This window comes from Epinephelus fuscoguttatus, linkage group LG2 (genome assembly GCF_011397635.1).
Source record: "Epinephelus fuscoguttatus linkage group LG2, E.fuscoguttatus.final_Chr_v1".
NCBI lineage: Eukaryota > Metazoa > Chordata > Actinopteri > Perciformes > Serranidae > Epinephelus > Epinephelus fuscoguttatus.
Genome location: NC_064753.1, coordinates 51373322 through 51388338, shown reverse-complemented (window position 1 = coordinate 51388338; position 15017 = coordinate 51373322). Strand labels below are relative to the sequence as shown.

At 48.2% G+C, this 15017-nt stretch overlaps 1 protein-coding gene across 6 annotated transcripts in view; it reads right to left on the bottom strand.

The window, feature by feature from the left end:
* fhod1 (formin homology 2 domain containing 1) overlaps positions 1 to 15017 on the bottom strand; it is a 72250-nt gene that overhangs the window by 1021 nt on the left and 56212 nt on the right. For all 6 annotated transcript variants that reach the window (XM_049598929.1, XM_049598938.1, XM_049598948.1 and 3 more), the window contains 13 exons: positions 12457 to 12620; positions 11927 to 11983; positions 10980 to 11132; positions 10521 to 10690; positions 9759 to 10337; positions 7805 to 7960; positions 7491 to 7673; positions 7138 to 7257; positions 5590 to 5751; positions 5303 to 5493; positions 5002 to 5194; positions 3504 to 3687; positions 825 to 1001 (listed from right to left, as the gene is read on the bottom strand). In XM_049598929.1, coding sequence (XP_049454886.1) covers positions 825 to 1001; positions 3504 to 3687; positions 5002 to 5194; positions 5303 to 5493; positions 5590 to 5751; positions 7138 to 7257; positions 7491 to 7673; positions 7805 to 7960; positions 9759 to 10337; positions 10521 to 10690; positions 10980 to 11132; positions 11927 to 11983; positions 12457 to 12620 — 2489 coding nt within the window. The remainder of the gene's footprint in view (positions 1 to 824; positions 1002 to 3503; positions 3688 to 5001; positions 5195 to 5302; positions 5494 to 5589; positions 5752 to 7137; positions 7258 to 7490; positions 7674 to 7804; positions 7961 to 9758; positions 10338 to 10520; positions 10691 to 10979; positions 11133 to 11926; positions 11984 to 12456; positions 12621 to 15017) is intronic.

Here is a 15017-nt window from a genome sequence, read left to right as displayed (position 1 = left end):
ATCAGATCTGAGGGAATAATCAGAATATGTCTCTGTGCTGAGAGCGTTCAGGTCTGACTCTCAGTCTGAGATCAGAGTGCACGTTGGTACAGCAGCAGGACGAGATGTTAATCTGCTCACAGAGGATTTGGACAGGAAGTGAAAACAGTGATATGGAGCTGCAGAGATATGGAGACTGTTGTGGACACAGAGCTGCTGTTGTGTCTCCACACACACAGTCTGAACCAGACTGAACCTGCCGAGGCTCCAAAGAGCAGCAGTCAGTCAAATACTCTCAAAGAAGCACTCCAACACTTCAGAGGTTTGGACCAAACAGATGTGGCAACTCCCTGACAGAGCAACTGCATTCACAGCACCAACAGGAGCACTGAGGTGACGTAGTGTCAGTCGGCCAGCTGGCGGTGCAGCACCAGGGGTCCAAACGGTGTTGCACGTCCACAGTCACATGTCTGCTCAGTAAAGCCTCGACTTCACTGTCGGTCCTTCTGTTTGTGTTGTGTGTTCTTTACAAGGCTAACAGGGTTTAAAGATGGCGGCTGCTGGTGCTGCACTGGCTCATGTGTTCGACCAATCACTGTGTGCTTACATCACTATGGTTTCTTTTGTGTCGGGAGAGAAGCTACTCTGAGTCAGGAAGTAAAAAAAGAAAGTTCTAAGAACTACAATCGTTCCTGGTTCTTGTGGTGTGGAAACAAGAGAGAGGGAGGTTCTTAGAACGATGACACAGGTCCTCTAGTGTGAAACCCTCCTCCAGATCAACCCTCCTGTCCTCAGAGTCAAACATGAACCCTGAACTGAAATCTGACTCAGCACCGTGTACTCACATGACTTCCTGTTGAGTCGGGAGCGTTTGCGGGTCTTGGGGCTGGACGGTCTGTCTGAGGGATTCTGGGTGACGGACTTCACCAGTCGGTCCATGATCTCGTCTGTGGCGTCGTCCTGGGAGCTCGTCCCGTCGTCTTTGGCTACAGACATGTGAGACGGACTCACCCTGCCGAAACCTGAGGACCAGAACCACAATCAGAACCAGAATATCACCCAGACCTGGACCCACACAGGATACACACATGAGCAGGCCCAAACACAATCCGCACCCACACGTTTTTCCACAGATTTCCAGAATCTAGCTGCTGCTTGTAAAACTCAGAATGTCGTCACTGTCTCGTCCTCGTGTGTGTGTGTGTGTGACAGGTGTGTGTTCAGTATTCAATCAGCATTACCAAAGTAGTTTGAGAACCTTGTGTTGTGACACAGACAATAAAACCTACAGATCTGATCAGTGGTTAAAGGCCACAGCTATCGATATGCTAACGAATGTTTCAGGGTCTTTCTACGTCCATTTCTGAGGCGTCTCCAGATCTACACTGAAAACACACAGCAGCTGCTACACACACATATTCACTTTATACATTCATCATTTATAACAGGAAGAAAATAAAATGCTCTCCTCACTTTACTCTCCTCCTGTCGTTTTCACATAGTCACATATTAACTCTTATAATTATCTTCGTCCCCGTTAAAGGGTTTTTTGGGGAGTTTTTCCTGATCAGCTGTGAGGGTCATAAGGACAGAGGGATGTCGTATGCTGTAAAGTCCTGTGAGGCAAACTGTGATTTGTGATATTGGGCTTTATAAATAAAAGTGAATTGAAATAAGCTTTAAACATTTTTAAAGAACTCCAGAGAACAGACGTGTGCAGCAGCAGCAGCTCCGCGCTCCTCCTCTCCTTCTGCGCTCTTTGCACACCGTATATTCGTGCTGCACCAAACTACGTCACATTTGTGTAAATGAATGATCAGAGCCACGGTGACATCAACATTATTTCAACTTGAATTTTGGTTGATAAAGACATGTGGAAGTGGAGAGCAGTTCAGCGCCTGTCTCCGCTCACACTGAGCCGCTGGTGAACGCGAACGTGACACAGAGTTGGAAGGAGACGGTTGATTTCACACCAGACTGGTTTACTGGATGTTCAGCGTCATAGCAGGTTCCTGTCCAGGTTAGTGTGGCTGCATCAAGATGTCTTAAAAGTGCTTTGATTTCACCACAGTCACAAACATGGCTGAGGCGGAGCATGAAGACAGGTCAGAGAGATGTGAAGCTGCTCTGCAGGACGCTCAGTTTGTGTGTGTTAACTGTGGTCGTCGTGACAACACAGAAAGTTAAAGAGCGAGGGGTGGGGCTCAAATTTAAAAACTAAAACAAAAATGATTTTAAAAAGAGAACTGCTGTCTTGTCTTATCCAGTCAGAGGCCAAAAGGGCTGACGACACCTGAGGTCTACCTGTGCACGTGCCTGAGGCTCGCGTATGTGCGCCACAATGTTTCAGATTCCTAAAATGTGGTTTATAAATTTCACCAAAAGCATGCGTCTGCACATTTGTGTCTCTGTGAGTTCAGACTGCAGACGGCTCTGTGTTGTGTTCAGGTACAGGTGAGACATGAGACCTGATCCAGAGACTGAGACACTGTGAGACAGGACGAGTTATCTTTGTTCCCATCGACGGTAAACAGACAAATACTCTGTTCACATCACACACTAATCTGACAGGAAGGTCAGCCTGCTGCACGGGGACACACTGAGGACTCTGACTGATCACATCTGCAGTGTTCACGTTCTGCCTGTCATCACAGACGTACCTGACCAACAGGTGACCTTCAGTGTGAACCCGTCACACTCAGCTGCAGCTCAAAGTAAACTGACTCTTACAGACTGTTTCTTGTGGACCTGAAGTCATCGCGCAGAATTATTATCTGAAGTTCAAAGGTTAAAGTTCAGGTGTCCTGCAGTTTGAGTCCAGTCACTCCTCGTCTCTCTGCTGTCTCATACAGATGTTAGACGACCCACTGTATGAACTTCCTGTCATGTTCCTCCACAGCTGCTCAGTGGCACCTCTGAACAAAGAGAAATCAAGTTTTGGGGTTCAGGAGAAGAGCAGAGTCTTCATCGTGTTTTTCAATCCATGGCGTGTGGGACTGAAAACATGTTGTCATTCATATTTATCTGACAGCTGATCTCATGTGTCACTGAGAGGAACAGGTGGAGACACGATGATGTCATCACTTCATTAAAAATCAAAGAAACAACAAGCCTCTGATCACTGACAGTTTGTTTACACCTCTCTGTGTATTTATATATGTTTACACTTGTCATTCTGCAGCTACACTTATACATCCTGTTTATTGATGGAGGACGCTCAGCAAAACAAAATGAGCTGCTGTAAACACGAGGAGACAAAGATCAAACCTCAGAACAACTTTATATTGAGCCTGATGATAAAAACTAGAAACGATTATCCGAGAGGACGAGACAGAGACGACATGAGAGGACATCTACCAACCCATCACTGTCAGGTGTCAGAGACGCAGCCCACACAGGTGATGAGGACAGGACGTAGGAGCGTCACGTACAGATCTGACATGTGAAATCAAAACTAACAGGATCAAATGAAAACAGAGAAACAAAGATGTAAATGTGGTTCAGACGTGTGGAAACAGTCTTACTGCGGACGGCTCGGGAGCGTCTCAGGCCTCTCTGGTCTACAGTCAGGCTGCTGCTGCTGCTGCTGCTGATCAGAAGGTTCTTCATGTTCTCATGCTCCTCCTCCTGACCAGGCTCCGCCTCCGCTGCCATGGAGACCGGGGAGGGGCTGTCCTCGTGAGGCACCGCCCCCGAAAACTTCTCAGTCTGATAAGAAGAAGAAGAAGAAAAGAGAGAAACGTCAGAGCTGAACTTTAGACATTTTAGTTTCTTCAAACGAGGTGATGAAGATGAGTCACAGCGTTCTGTGAGGTCGCTGTGTGAAGGTGTTTGTGAGGCACTTGTACTCCATCTCAGAATATCTCTCTATTTATTATGTCACAGCCTCGATTAGAGGTTATTTCTCACATAAAGGTTTTACGTGAACAGTTGATCCTGTTTGTGATGCTCATGGAGAGGATCTTGAGGTGCAGCTGGGGAGAGGAAGGGGTCCGGTTTGGGGCCTCAGAACCACATCTCTGCTCTATGCAGATGATGTGGTTCTGTTGGCTTCATCACACCGTGACCTCCAGCATGACCTGGGGCGGTTTGAGTGTGAAGCGGTCGGGATGAGAGTCAGCACCTCCAAATCTGAGGTCATGGTTCTCTGCTGGAGAATGGAGGATTGTTCCCTCTGGGCTGGGAGAGAGTTACTGCCTCAAGAGAAGGAGTTCACGTATCTCAGGGTCTTGTTCATGAGTGAGGGGAGAATGGAGCGTGAGATGGATCGTCCATTTGGTGCGGCGTCCGCAGTGATGCAGCTGCACCAGATCCTCGTGGTTCAGAGGGAGCTGAGCCAGAAGGCAAAGCTTTCGATTTCCTGGTCCATCTGTGTCCCAATCCTCACCTGTGGTCATGAGCTCTGGGTAGTGACTGAAAGAATGAGGTCACAGATACAAGCGTCTGAAATGAGTTTCCTCTGTAGGGTGTCTGGGCTCAGCCTTAGAGATAGGGGGAGGAGTCAGACATCTGGAGGGAGCTCGGAGTAGAGCCGCTGCTCCTTCATGTTGAGGTGGTTCAACATCTGATCAGGATCCTCCTGGTCCAGCTGGTAGGAGGCCCCGGGGCAGACCCAGAACACACTGAAGGGATTATAGATCTCATCTGGTCTGGGAACACCTCGGGGTCCTCCAGGAGGAGCTGGAGGACGGAGCTGAGGAGAGGGACGTGTGGAGGACTTTGTTCAGCCTGCTGCTCCGAGACACAGCCTCAGATAAGTGGTCAAAGAGGGATGGATGGATATGTCTCTAAAACACTCCCAGCAGCTGTGAGGGACTTTATATGTAATGGAGTATTTTCATACATCAATATTTCTACTTTAATTAGAGTGTAAACCTGAAAACATCTTTTTCTTCTTGGATTAAAGAGGATCATGATGACGTCAACTGTTGGGCAGCGGGGATCATTAAACATGTGCGACCTCTGACCCCTCCCCTCAGGAGGATCAGGAGGTGTGAGGTCATCAGGAGGGGGAGGAGTTACCTCTGTGATCATCTTCCCTCTGGTCTTGGTTCTCTCTCTGTGAGCGGCTCGTTTGCGTTTGAGGCTGAGGACGCGCTCCCTGGTGGTCCGATACTCCAGAGAGAACTCACTGATGATCCGACAGAAACTGGTCACTCTGATGTCACGCACTGAGGACGACGGCTGACCCAGGAACAGCAGGAAGGAGTGGAACCTGGAGGAGGAGGAGGAGGAGGAGAAGGTTAGTGTCCATCTGCAGGTGTCATGTTACCTGTGTGTGTGTGTGTGTGTGTGTGTGTGTGTGTGTGTGTGTGTGTCTCACCTGTTGATGACCCTCCTGTGGACGACCTTCAGGATGATGATCCTCTGCGTGCAGTCCTTCAGGAAGTCCGTCAACTTGTTCTTCAGCACGGCCTTTGTCTCGTGTTTGGCCACCACTTTCAAGTTGTCCCATGATGCTTTGCAGCGTCTCTCCAGCTGCACCAGGTTCTCAGACAGCAGCTCAAAGTCCACCTGCAGGAGACGACCACACACACCTGTCAGCAGCTGCCTGAACGATCCCACAGAGCAGACTGAACAGCAGGAGGTACGACAGAAGAGAATACTTACTTTGGCGGAGCGGGTGATGGCGGGGATCTCACTGTAGACGTCAGAGGATTCTGGGTAATTTTCCACCACCAGGCTGCAGGTGTGATGCAGCAGAGACTGACGGTGCACCGTGTCCTTCACCTCCACCACCTTCTCCAGGTAACCCAGCTCAAAGCCTTTCGCCTGCACACGCACACACACACACACACACACACACACACACACACACACACACACACACACACACAATCTGTGTTTGAATACACAACACATTTATCTGAGCTCCACTGAAGCAGCTGATCTGCAGATCCTCAGTTTGAGGTCAGCTGATCATGGCATCCTGATAACGCTCCTGTCCTCACGTTCACTGACATCATCACCTTCGGTATAATAAAATAATTCTGACCTTCATTTTTCTAAATATCTCCGTCTACACAGGAACACACAAACAGCTGGGTCAGTCTGTGCTGATAAAGGCTGCACCAATGATCCATCAAATACCACAGAAGAAGACTGAGCATGTGCAGTGAGCTCATCCCTCAGTGGTAACAAGTCAAACAGCTGTGAAACATCTGCAGCTAATTATTCCTTTATTCATAATGTTTGTTCAACATCACTCAGGTACACGAGCCTGAATGTGACTCGTGTGTGGATGAGGACGAGATAAATGTAAACAAACCAACAGGCCGCCATTGTTGTTGTTGTTGTTTGTGAAACATGCTCATTACACAACAAACAGTGGACACGTGTGAATGGAGGAGATGATGTCATTGTTTCTCAACACAATAACTTCCTGGGAGGCGTGTTCATTTGTTTGAGGTGGGAAGAAGTTGTGTGTAACACAGATCAGCAGGTCACAGGTGTGGATGTATAAAGACACCTGCACACAGCTCTGGAGATGAGACGCCGTTCATTCCTATAAAAGCTGCTCAGCAGCTCATGAAACCAAAAAAGTTTGATTACCGCAGGATGAACTGACCCACAGACGGGCTCAGCATCACTGGGCTCACAGAGTGCAGAGTGCAGCTAACTTCCTGTTTAGCGCTCCGCTAACTTAAATAGGGATAAATGATCTGATGCTGTGGCTCCTCTAAACTCTCCACATGTTGTCGAACCAAGTGAAGAGTGACATCAGACATTTTATTGTGATGCTCAAAAAATGCATCCACTGATTTACAGACGTCTCTTCCTTAATGTTCGTCTTTTTGGGCCTTCACGTGACGCACCCTGGAAATTACAGTGCCGCTGTCCGGCACTTCCTGGGAGCCTGGTCACAGCAGTCACAGGACTCTGCTCACTGATTGGCTGCTGGAATTCACTGGCTGCAATTCACCGTCAAAACTTAAACTATTTAAACTTTTGGTGTGGCTGCACGTTGCTGCAGAATCAAACAGTTGCAGCTGGCTGAGCTCTGAGCTGTCAGGCCTCATACAGGTCACAAGTTACACACAGAAACTTTAAATGATCTGATCAGAGTTAAACACACATATTATCTCTTCTCTGTATTTGTCCTGTCATGTAGTGAAAACAGATGAATCATGATGAGAGGAGAGTTTGTTTTGTTCTCACGTTGGAGCTGTTGAGGAAGTTTCCGATGGCGAGCAGCGTGGCGAGGATTCTCCTGAAGGTCTGATTGGACGCCAGCTGCTCCATGCCCAGCTTCAGGTCAAACAACGGCTCTGCGATCTCCTGCAGGGGGCGACACACACTCACTGTCAACATCCTGTCTCTATCACCGACAGCACACACTCCTCCTCAGAACCCTCGACTCTGTGACGTCTCATTTAACATCACATTCGAGGATCGGACTGATTTTCCTCCTCACAGTCGGTGAGGTTGACGTTGACTTCCTGTTGGTCTCATGTGTCTCAGGACCGTGATGTCACTATGTCTGTGTGTGTGTGTGTGTGTGTGTGTGTTACCTTCTCCAGAGCCTCGTAGTTGAGTTTGAAGGCCCAGAGCTGCAGGCGGGGGGTCAGGGCGCTGATGGAGGCCAGGCTGAACAGGAACTGCTCCGCTGTGCCCAGAGGAAGGTCAGGATTGGCCAGCTGAGCCTCCTGGATCCTCTGCTTCTCCTCGTCTGTGGGCGTCATGGTCAGGATCTTCTGCTCAGGACAGAGAGGGAGCGGCGGCGGGAGGGAGAGGGGGTGGGGTCAGACTAACTACTTTAGCACACACTCATTCAGTTCCACATTAAAGGTAAGAGTGCCCTCTGCTGACAGGAAGTGCTCCCTACCTCTATCCCCTCCTTGGTGATGGCGAACTCGTCGAAGTTGAGGATGGCGGTCTTGATGACGTGGACGGCCGGCAGGACGGTCATCCCGATGTTGATGGCATTGCTCCTCTTCGGGTCCAGAACCAGAATCTCAGACTTCTTGGTCTCAGGTCCTTTCTGCACACAAACACCTCCTTATTAACTCTTAACTACTGTTAAAAACTGTTAATATCACTTTGATGAAATGCTTTATATAACACACTGTCTGATTCTATTACTTACTGCTGATAAACATTCATAAAGCTGCAGTCATTCACATTAACGTCCAGCCAAAGACAGCTCTCCTTAATAACGTCAGTCGTACATCATTAATTTAAAGTGCTGTTTAATTAATGAACTCATTTACTTTCGGACAGACGATACAGAGAACTCTGATCTTAAATTACAGCTCAATTATAGCGTCTTTTTCTAACAATATTAACTGTAAATCTAATTATTGATGATTTTTTTCCTGAAAACATGAAGCAGCATTTTGTTATGACGCAGCACAGAGCCTTAATAACCTAACAGATGATGTCAGACAGACGCTCAACACTTACTCTTTAACGCTGCCTGCTCCGCCCTGTAATGACCACTGGCTTATTTTAAACATATCTTTGCACCCCTTGTTCTGCACTTGAATGATTTTTTAAAGTTGAAAATCATTTAGTAAATTTGACCTTTTAAATATTTTTCCTCTTTTATTGTAAATCTGTGTCCTTTATTATATTTTATAGTTGACTGCTCTGTAGAGCACCTTGAGGTGCCCTGGTGTCTGAAACGTTCTGTGCAAATACAGCTGCCTGGCCCAAAACCATGCAGAGGTGGTCCTGTCAGCCCTGAGTAGTGTCTGCAGGTTCTCAGACAGCTTAAGGCTCATGTATTTTAAATACGGATCCGGATACGGACGGAGCCTTCTGTCCGTGCTCTGCGTTCATTTCGTCCATATTTCTGCACATTTCCATAAAGCTTACGGATACGGGCCAAACGGAGCAGTACCACCGGGAACCGTGGGGGCAGTGTTGCTGTCACTACCTGATACGTAGCTCTAGTGAGACACGAAGAAGAAATAACAATTCAATTTCTCTCATCGGCAGTACTAGAGAAAAGAATTCTCCGTCCTCCAGTCGCGATGTATTTAACGGCCTCACCGCCCACCGCCTCCTACAACGCTGCCCCTGTTTATGTCTTTTATGCAAGAGGTACATTATCAATATCTCCTCCACAGTCGCCATGTTTGTTTTTGAGTTTGTTGTTGTCATAAACTTTTGACTCTGGGCTGCCCCCTGGTGGATATATTGGTTAACATCCATGCCAACGTAAAGGACGCATGGAAGTATGTGGGCAGTGACGGTAACATCGTTTGAAACGGACGTATACATTTTCGTACGTAAAGGGAGCGTAAATGAGCCCTAACAGCCACACTCAAACTCATGCTGATTTTTTTAGGAGTCTAAAATACATTAGCTGCTGACTCCGCCCACAGCAGGACACTGACGAGCTCCTGAGGTGGTTCACCTGCCTGTTTCATCCCTTTAACATAAACAACCACCTTTAAGGGCCCCTTAAGTTGGGCTCTTACAGACAGGTGTCCTGGTTTTGTCCTGAGGGGACGTGTTACAGAGTCTTCACTCTCTGTGGCTGAGACTCAAACATATCTTTGACGTCTCATCTTATTTTCTGGCCAACAGATAGCTGAGTCGGGTTATAGTCTTCAGCCTGAGAGACGACACTCGGGGCACAAAGCTGACATCATCAGCGTGTGCTGTGAGAGACGCTCGTATCTGAGAGCGTCAAACCATCAAACAGCTGTCTGAGTGACTGCTCTGTGGGCGTCATACTGTGACCTGCAGGGGGCGCCGCAGGGTGCCACATTTTCTCATCGTCTCTAAATGTTTCGGTAAAGATGCTTCAAACTCCCAGCTGGCCTGGTTACCTTGGCGACGGGCAGCTCCTTGGCTTTAGACTCAAACAGGTGTTCAAGTCGCGAGGTGTCCACCGCCACCTTATCCAGCGACGCCCACACCGTCCCCCGACCGAAGCGACACTTGTGCGGCCCGTCGGCCTGCTTCAGCTCCTTCCAGAACAACTTCACCGTCTTCTTCTTCTTCTTCTGAGTGGACGCCGACGAGGACGAGGGAGGAGGAGGAGCACCTGGAGGAGGGGGAGGAGGTGGGGGTGGGGCGAGACCACCTGGTGGTGGAGGAGGAGGGGGAGGAGGAGGTGGAGGAGGAGCACCCAGGCCCGGGGGAGGAGGAGGAGGGGGAGGGATGCCAGAGAAGCAGGAGGAGGAAGAGGAGGAGTCGAAGGTGTCTATGTCCAACACATCGATGTCCTCCTCGTCCATCAGGTCGGAGAAGTCCAAGTCTTTGATGCGCAGGGCGGCGGCGCTCGGCTGCAGCTGGTCCCAGGCGTCTGCGGGGCCCCCGGGGCCCAGTGGGGTCATCTGGATGGTCTCCAGGCGGCGAGCGTGGCTCTCCACATCGATGCTGCACTGCTGACGGAGGTGACGGTTCTGATGGAGAACATTCAGGTGTCATTAGCTCTTATGTCACTTCATAAACTGTCGTTATGTATCAGCTGACTGCTCACTAAGCCCCGCCCCCGCACAGTGACTGTCCAATCACAGCTCAGCAACAGTAAGCGTGACAGCAGGTGAGTCAGAGAGCATGGAGCTGTGCTCAGAGATGATTCAAACCTGTTTTTCTTCGGCCAGACGGGCCAGCGCTGCCTGGGCGGAGCCTTCCAGCCCCTCCAGCTCCGCCCTGCGGGAGGTGCTGCTCTCACTCGGGCTGGACGGCTCGGCTGAGCGCGAGCTGAAGCTGGTCAGACGCTCCAACACACGACCCCGACTGCTCTGATCTCCACCTGAGAGGAGGAGGACACAAACAGGAGGTCTCACTCTGCCTCGACTACCACAACCAACAGCACAGATTCTGTCTCATCTTTAAAGGAACAGTTCACATTCTTAACTTCCTGTCTGACTGACAAATAACGCAGTTTTAATTTTTAACGTTTGAATGAGATGAAGAATCTCTGAACATTGAAGGCCTTTAAAAACAATCACTTTCAGACTCTACCAACAAAAACAGATCTATTCATGTATCGATCATTAACAGACAGGACTGATGGACATCAGGGAGACGTGAGTTCTCACCAGGCAGGAAGTTCCCTTCTTCCTCTGTGGTGTCAGCAGCAGCGGCAGCAGGTGGGCTTAGAGGTGCTGAGCTGGAGGTCTTGGAGTAGAGCATGTCTAGCAGGAACTTCCTGTCGTTGGACAGAGTGCTGCACTGACGCTGCATCGACGGCGCTGCGCGCGCACACACACACACACACACACACGCAGATGGTAACAGGAAGTCTGACCAACATCCTTCACATTAAAAGCAGTGGCTGATTCTTTTGTTTAGTTAATATGGTTAAAAGTTATTTAAGTAAAAGTCAATAGTTAGTGAAGTTGAGTTCTCTCCATCATGTTTGGTCATTGCTGGTGGCGTCCCCCAGGGGTCAGTGTTGGGCCCTAAACTGTTTATCCTTCATAGTAATGACAGACACAAACTATCTGATGTACTGAAACTGGTGATGTTTGCTGATACAAATATTTTCTGCTCTGGAGAGAATTTGTCTCGACTATCAGAGGATGTGAGTGAGTTAAACATGTGGTTTGAAAGAAACTAATTATCGTTAAATTGGAACAAAACTATAATAAAGTTATTTAGTAAATTCAGTGAAATTAGTTGGGATAAAGTGGATACATGGATATATCAGTTATCAATCAAATGAGCTGTTATATATCGGCCATTGCATATCAACAAAAAACCCAATATGCTGCATCGCTAATAAAAACAACTCACTGAAATCAGCTGAGAAATAAAAACGTTAAAGTGATTTTCATCAGACGAACCGCAGCTCCACTCTTCTTCTCCTGTTTGCCTGTGACGCTGACATATGAACCAGCAGCCAATGAGGCGTCTGTGTTTCTGCATCTGTGAGTTGATTGATCAAATCTGAACTCAAGATGAATCCTGAACAAACTCTGACTGAACGCTGCAGGCAGGACGACCCACACAAGAAGAGGAGGATTGTGGGTAACCGGAGTCTCACCTGATTCATTCTGGGAGTCTGAGTGTCTGTTTGTGTCCGAACTGCTGGACGTCGAGACTGCAGACAAACACACAGGAGAAGAAGAAGATCAGATGGTGGAAGGTCCTTTAAACAGCTGATAATCAGTAACTTATTGATCAGTTTAGAGTTTCATCAACAGATTATTTGTCACATAAAGAACGTGATGCTGAAATGAAGACGATAGTAAAGAGGACAGTGATGATGGAGATGACGGCGCCAACAATGGTGGTGAAAGTGGCAACTGTGACGAACACAACGATGATGACGATGGTGATTACAACAGTGATGATGAAGATAACAATGACGCAGGTGACGACGCCAACGATGATCATAGTAATGATGACAAGTTGACAGTTTATGATAAAGATGGAGTCGTCATCATTACCGTTGTTGTCATCACTAACGGTAATGATGATGACGATGATGAGGAAGACTACGACAAAGATGATGGCAACTAACAATGTTGGTGAAGGTGACGACATTGATGTGATCTTGTTCTAAACATTTACCCTGACGCGACAGCTCCTCAGACGTGACACTGCTGCCCTCCTCTGCGGGCTGCACGCTCGGGGTTATGACATCATCAGACGAGGACAGCCTGGACTGGCTGAGGTGTTTACTTCTTCTCTTCTTCTCCCACTGCGTGGCGGCCAGGCTGCGCAGGAAGGTGTCTCTGTGACGGGGGAGGGGGACAGGAAGCAAGGTGAGACGGAGCCAACATGGCCGACATGCTGCTTCCTTTAAATGTTGGATAAAAGCAGGCGTCACCTTCACACGCTGCTCTTCATCATCGTTAAATTAACTGATTCATTCTCAGTAATGATCACATAATGAAACACTCAGCAGGACACTTCCTGTTCTTTTCAAAGTAAAAGTCTGCTGGTATTTAACCTCCATGTTCAGACTGAAGCCAACGGTGAGTGTGTGTCTGCTGACGGCTGCAGGGACACATCTTCATCTTCCTCTTCCTCCTCCATTGTTATCAGTGAGTCACACGTTCCTTCATCACCATGAACTCACTGTGATTTAGTTGTGGATTCATCCGCTGCTGAAAATAGTCCCCAACAAAGTGACTGTTTCCTCCTGTTAGTTTAATAAAAACTACAGTGAGACGCTGACGGAAGACATAACTGATCAAACTATTGCTCTGGTTTTTACAGACGACTTCAGGAGGAACTACTGAGACTCAGACAGGAAGTCAGACAGCATCACGTTGTTGGTTTGAGTCTGAACATGAGACAAATATAGAGATTTATACCTGTGAGGACAGCGTGTGAAGCTTGAATGAGAAACATCAAAATTACAAAATCAATTTCATTTCTTCTTCACTGCAAACTCAAAAATCAACCAGCTGCAGGCAGATTAACACCAGCGATTAGACTGCACCCAGCAACAACAGACCAGAAGGACCAGAGCCACCAGCAACACACACGCACGCACGCACGCACGCACTTGTAAAACCACCACACATCCGTTTACACACCCAAAGCTGCGTCGTCCTCAAACCAACAAGCTCTGATTTATGATTTTAATACACACACACACACACACACACACACACACACACATAGTTGAGTTGTTATTCAGTAGTTGTTTCTGGACTGTGCAGAGATGACGAGGGGGGAGATGTATTTTCCTTTTTTGGCTTCACGCATCGATTTACTGTAAAAATTTAAAAACATCTAATAATTACATTCAAGTAGTTGTACTTTATTATAGAATATTTATTTATTTTTACACCTATTTTTTTATTAAAAAGTTTTTATTCTTTTTTAACTTATATTTTCAGTTTGTTCGGCACACACGTGTTCTTTAAAACGAAAATGATTTTTTTAAAAAAGGGTCTGTAATAAATGTTGGTAAGGAGGAGCTGGAAGTGTCGCTGGTTAGAGAGACATCTGGGGTGCTTCTCTCAGCCTGCTGCCCCCTGATGACCTCAGATAAGAGGATGAACAAGGATGGATGGATGAAAGGAGTTCCTTTCCTGTCAGACACAGCATGATTTAAGTTGTGCTCAACACACTGAGCAGCTGCACTGTGTGACCTCACTGAGCTGCTTTACATTTTATGACATCACAGGTGTGAGTTTTAGCACTCTCAACTTTGGATTTTTGGGCTGTCTCAGACTGAAGGAGTGACATGTATGAATTCTGAAAGTTTTTCTGACCTCACTGAGCAGCTGCACTGTGTGACCTCACTGAGCTGCTGCACTGTGTGACCTCACTGAGCAGCTGCACTGTGTGACCTCACTGAGCTGCTGCACTGTGTGACCTCACTGAGCAGCTGCACTGTGTGACCTCACTGAGCTGCACTGTGTGACCTCACTGAGCAGCTGCACTGTGTGACCTCACTGAGCAGCTGCACTGTGTGACCTCACTGAGCAGCTGCACTGTGTGCCCTCACTGAGCAGCTGCACTGTGTGACCTCACTGAGCAGCTGCACTGTGTGACCTCACTGAGCAGCTGCACTGTGTGACCTCAATGAGCAGCTGCACTGTGTGACCTCACTGAGCTGCACTGTGTGACCTCACTGAGCAGCTGCACTGTGTGACCTCACTGAGCAGCTGCACTGTGTGACCTCAATGAGCAGCTGCACTGTGTGACCTCACTGAGCTGCACTGTGTGACCTCACTAAGCAGCTGCACTGTGTGACCTCACTGAGCAGCTGCACTGTGTGACCTCAATGAGCAGCTGCACTGTGTGACCTCACTGAGCTGCTGCACTGTGACCTCACTGAGCAGCTGCACTGTGTGACCTCACTGAGCAGCTGCACTGTGTGACCTCAATGAGCAGCTGCACTGTGTGACCTCACTGAGCAGCTGCACTGTGTGACCTCACTGAGCTGCTGCACTGTGACCTCACTGAGCAGCTGCACTGTGTGACCTCACTGAGCAGCTGCACTGTGTGACCTCACTGAGCAGCTGCACTGTGTGACCTCACTGAGCAGCTTCACTGTGTGACCTCACTGAGCTGCACTGTGTGACCTCACTGAGCAGCTGCACTGTGTGACCTCACTGAGCAGCTGCACTGTGTGACCTCACTGAGCAGCTGCACTGTGTGACCTCACTGAG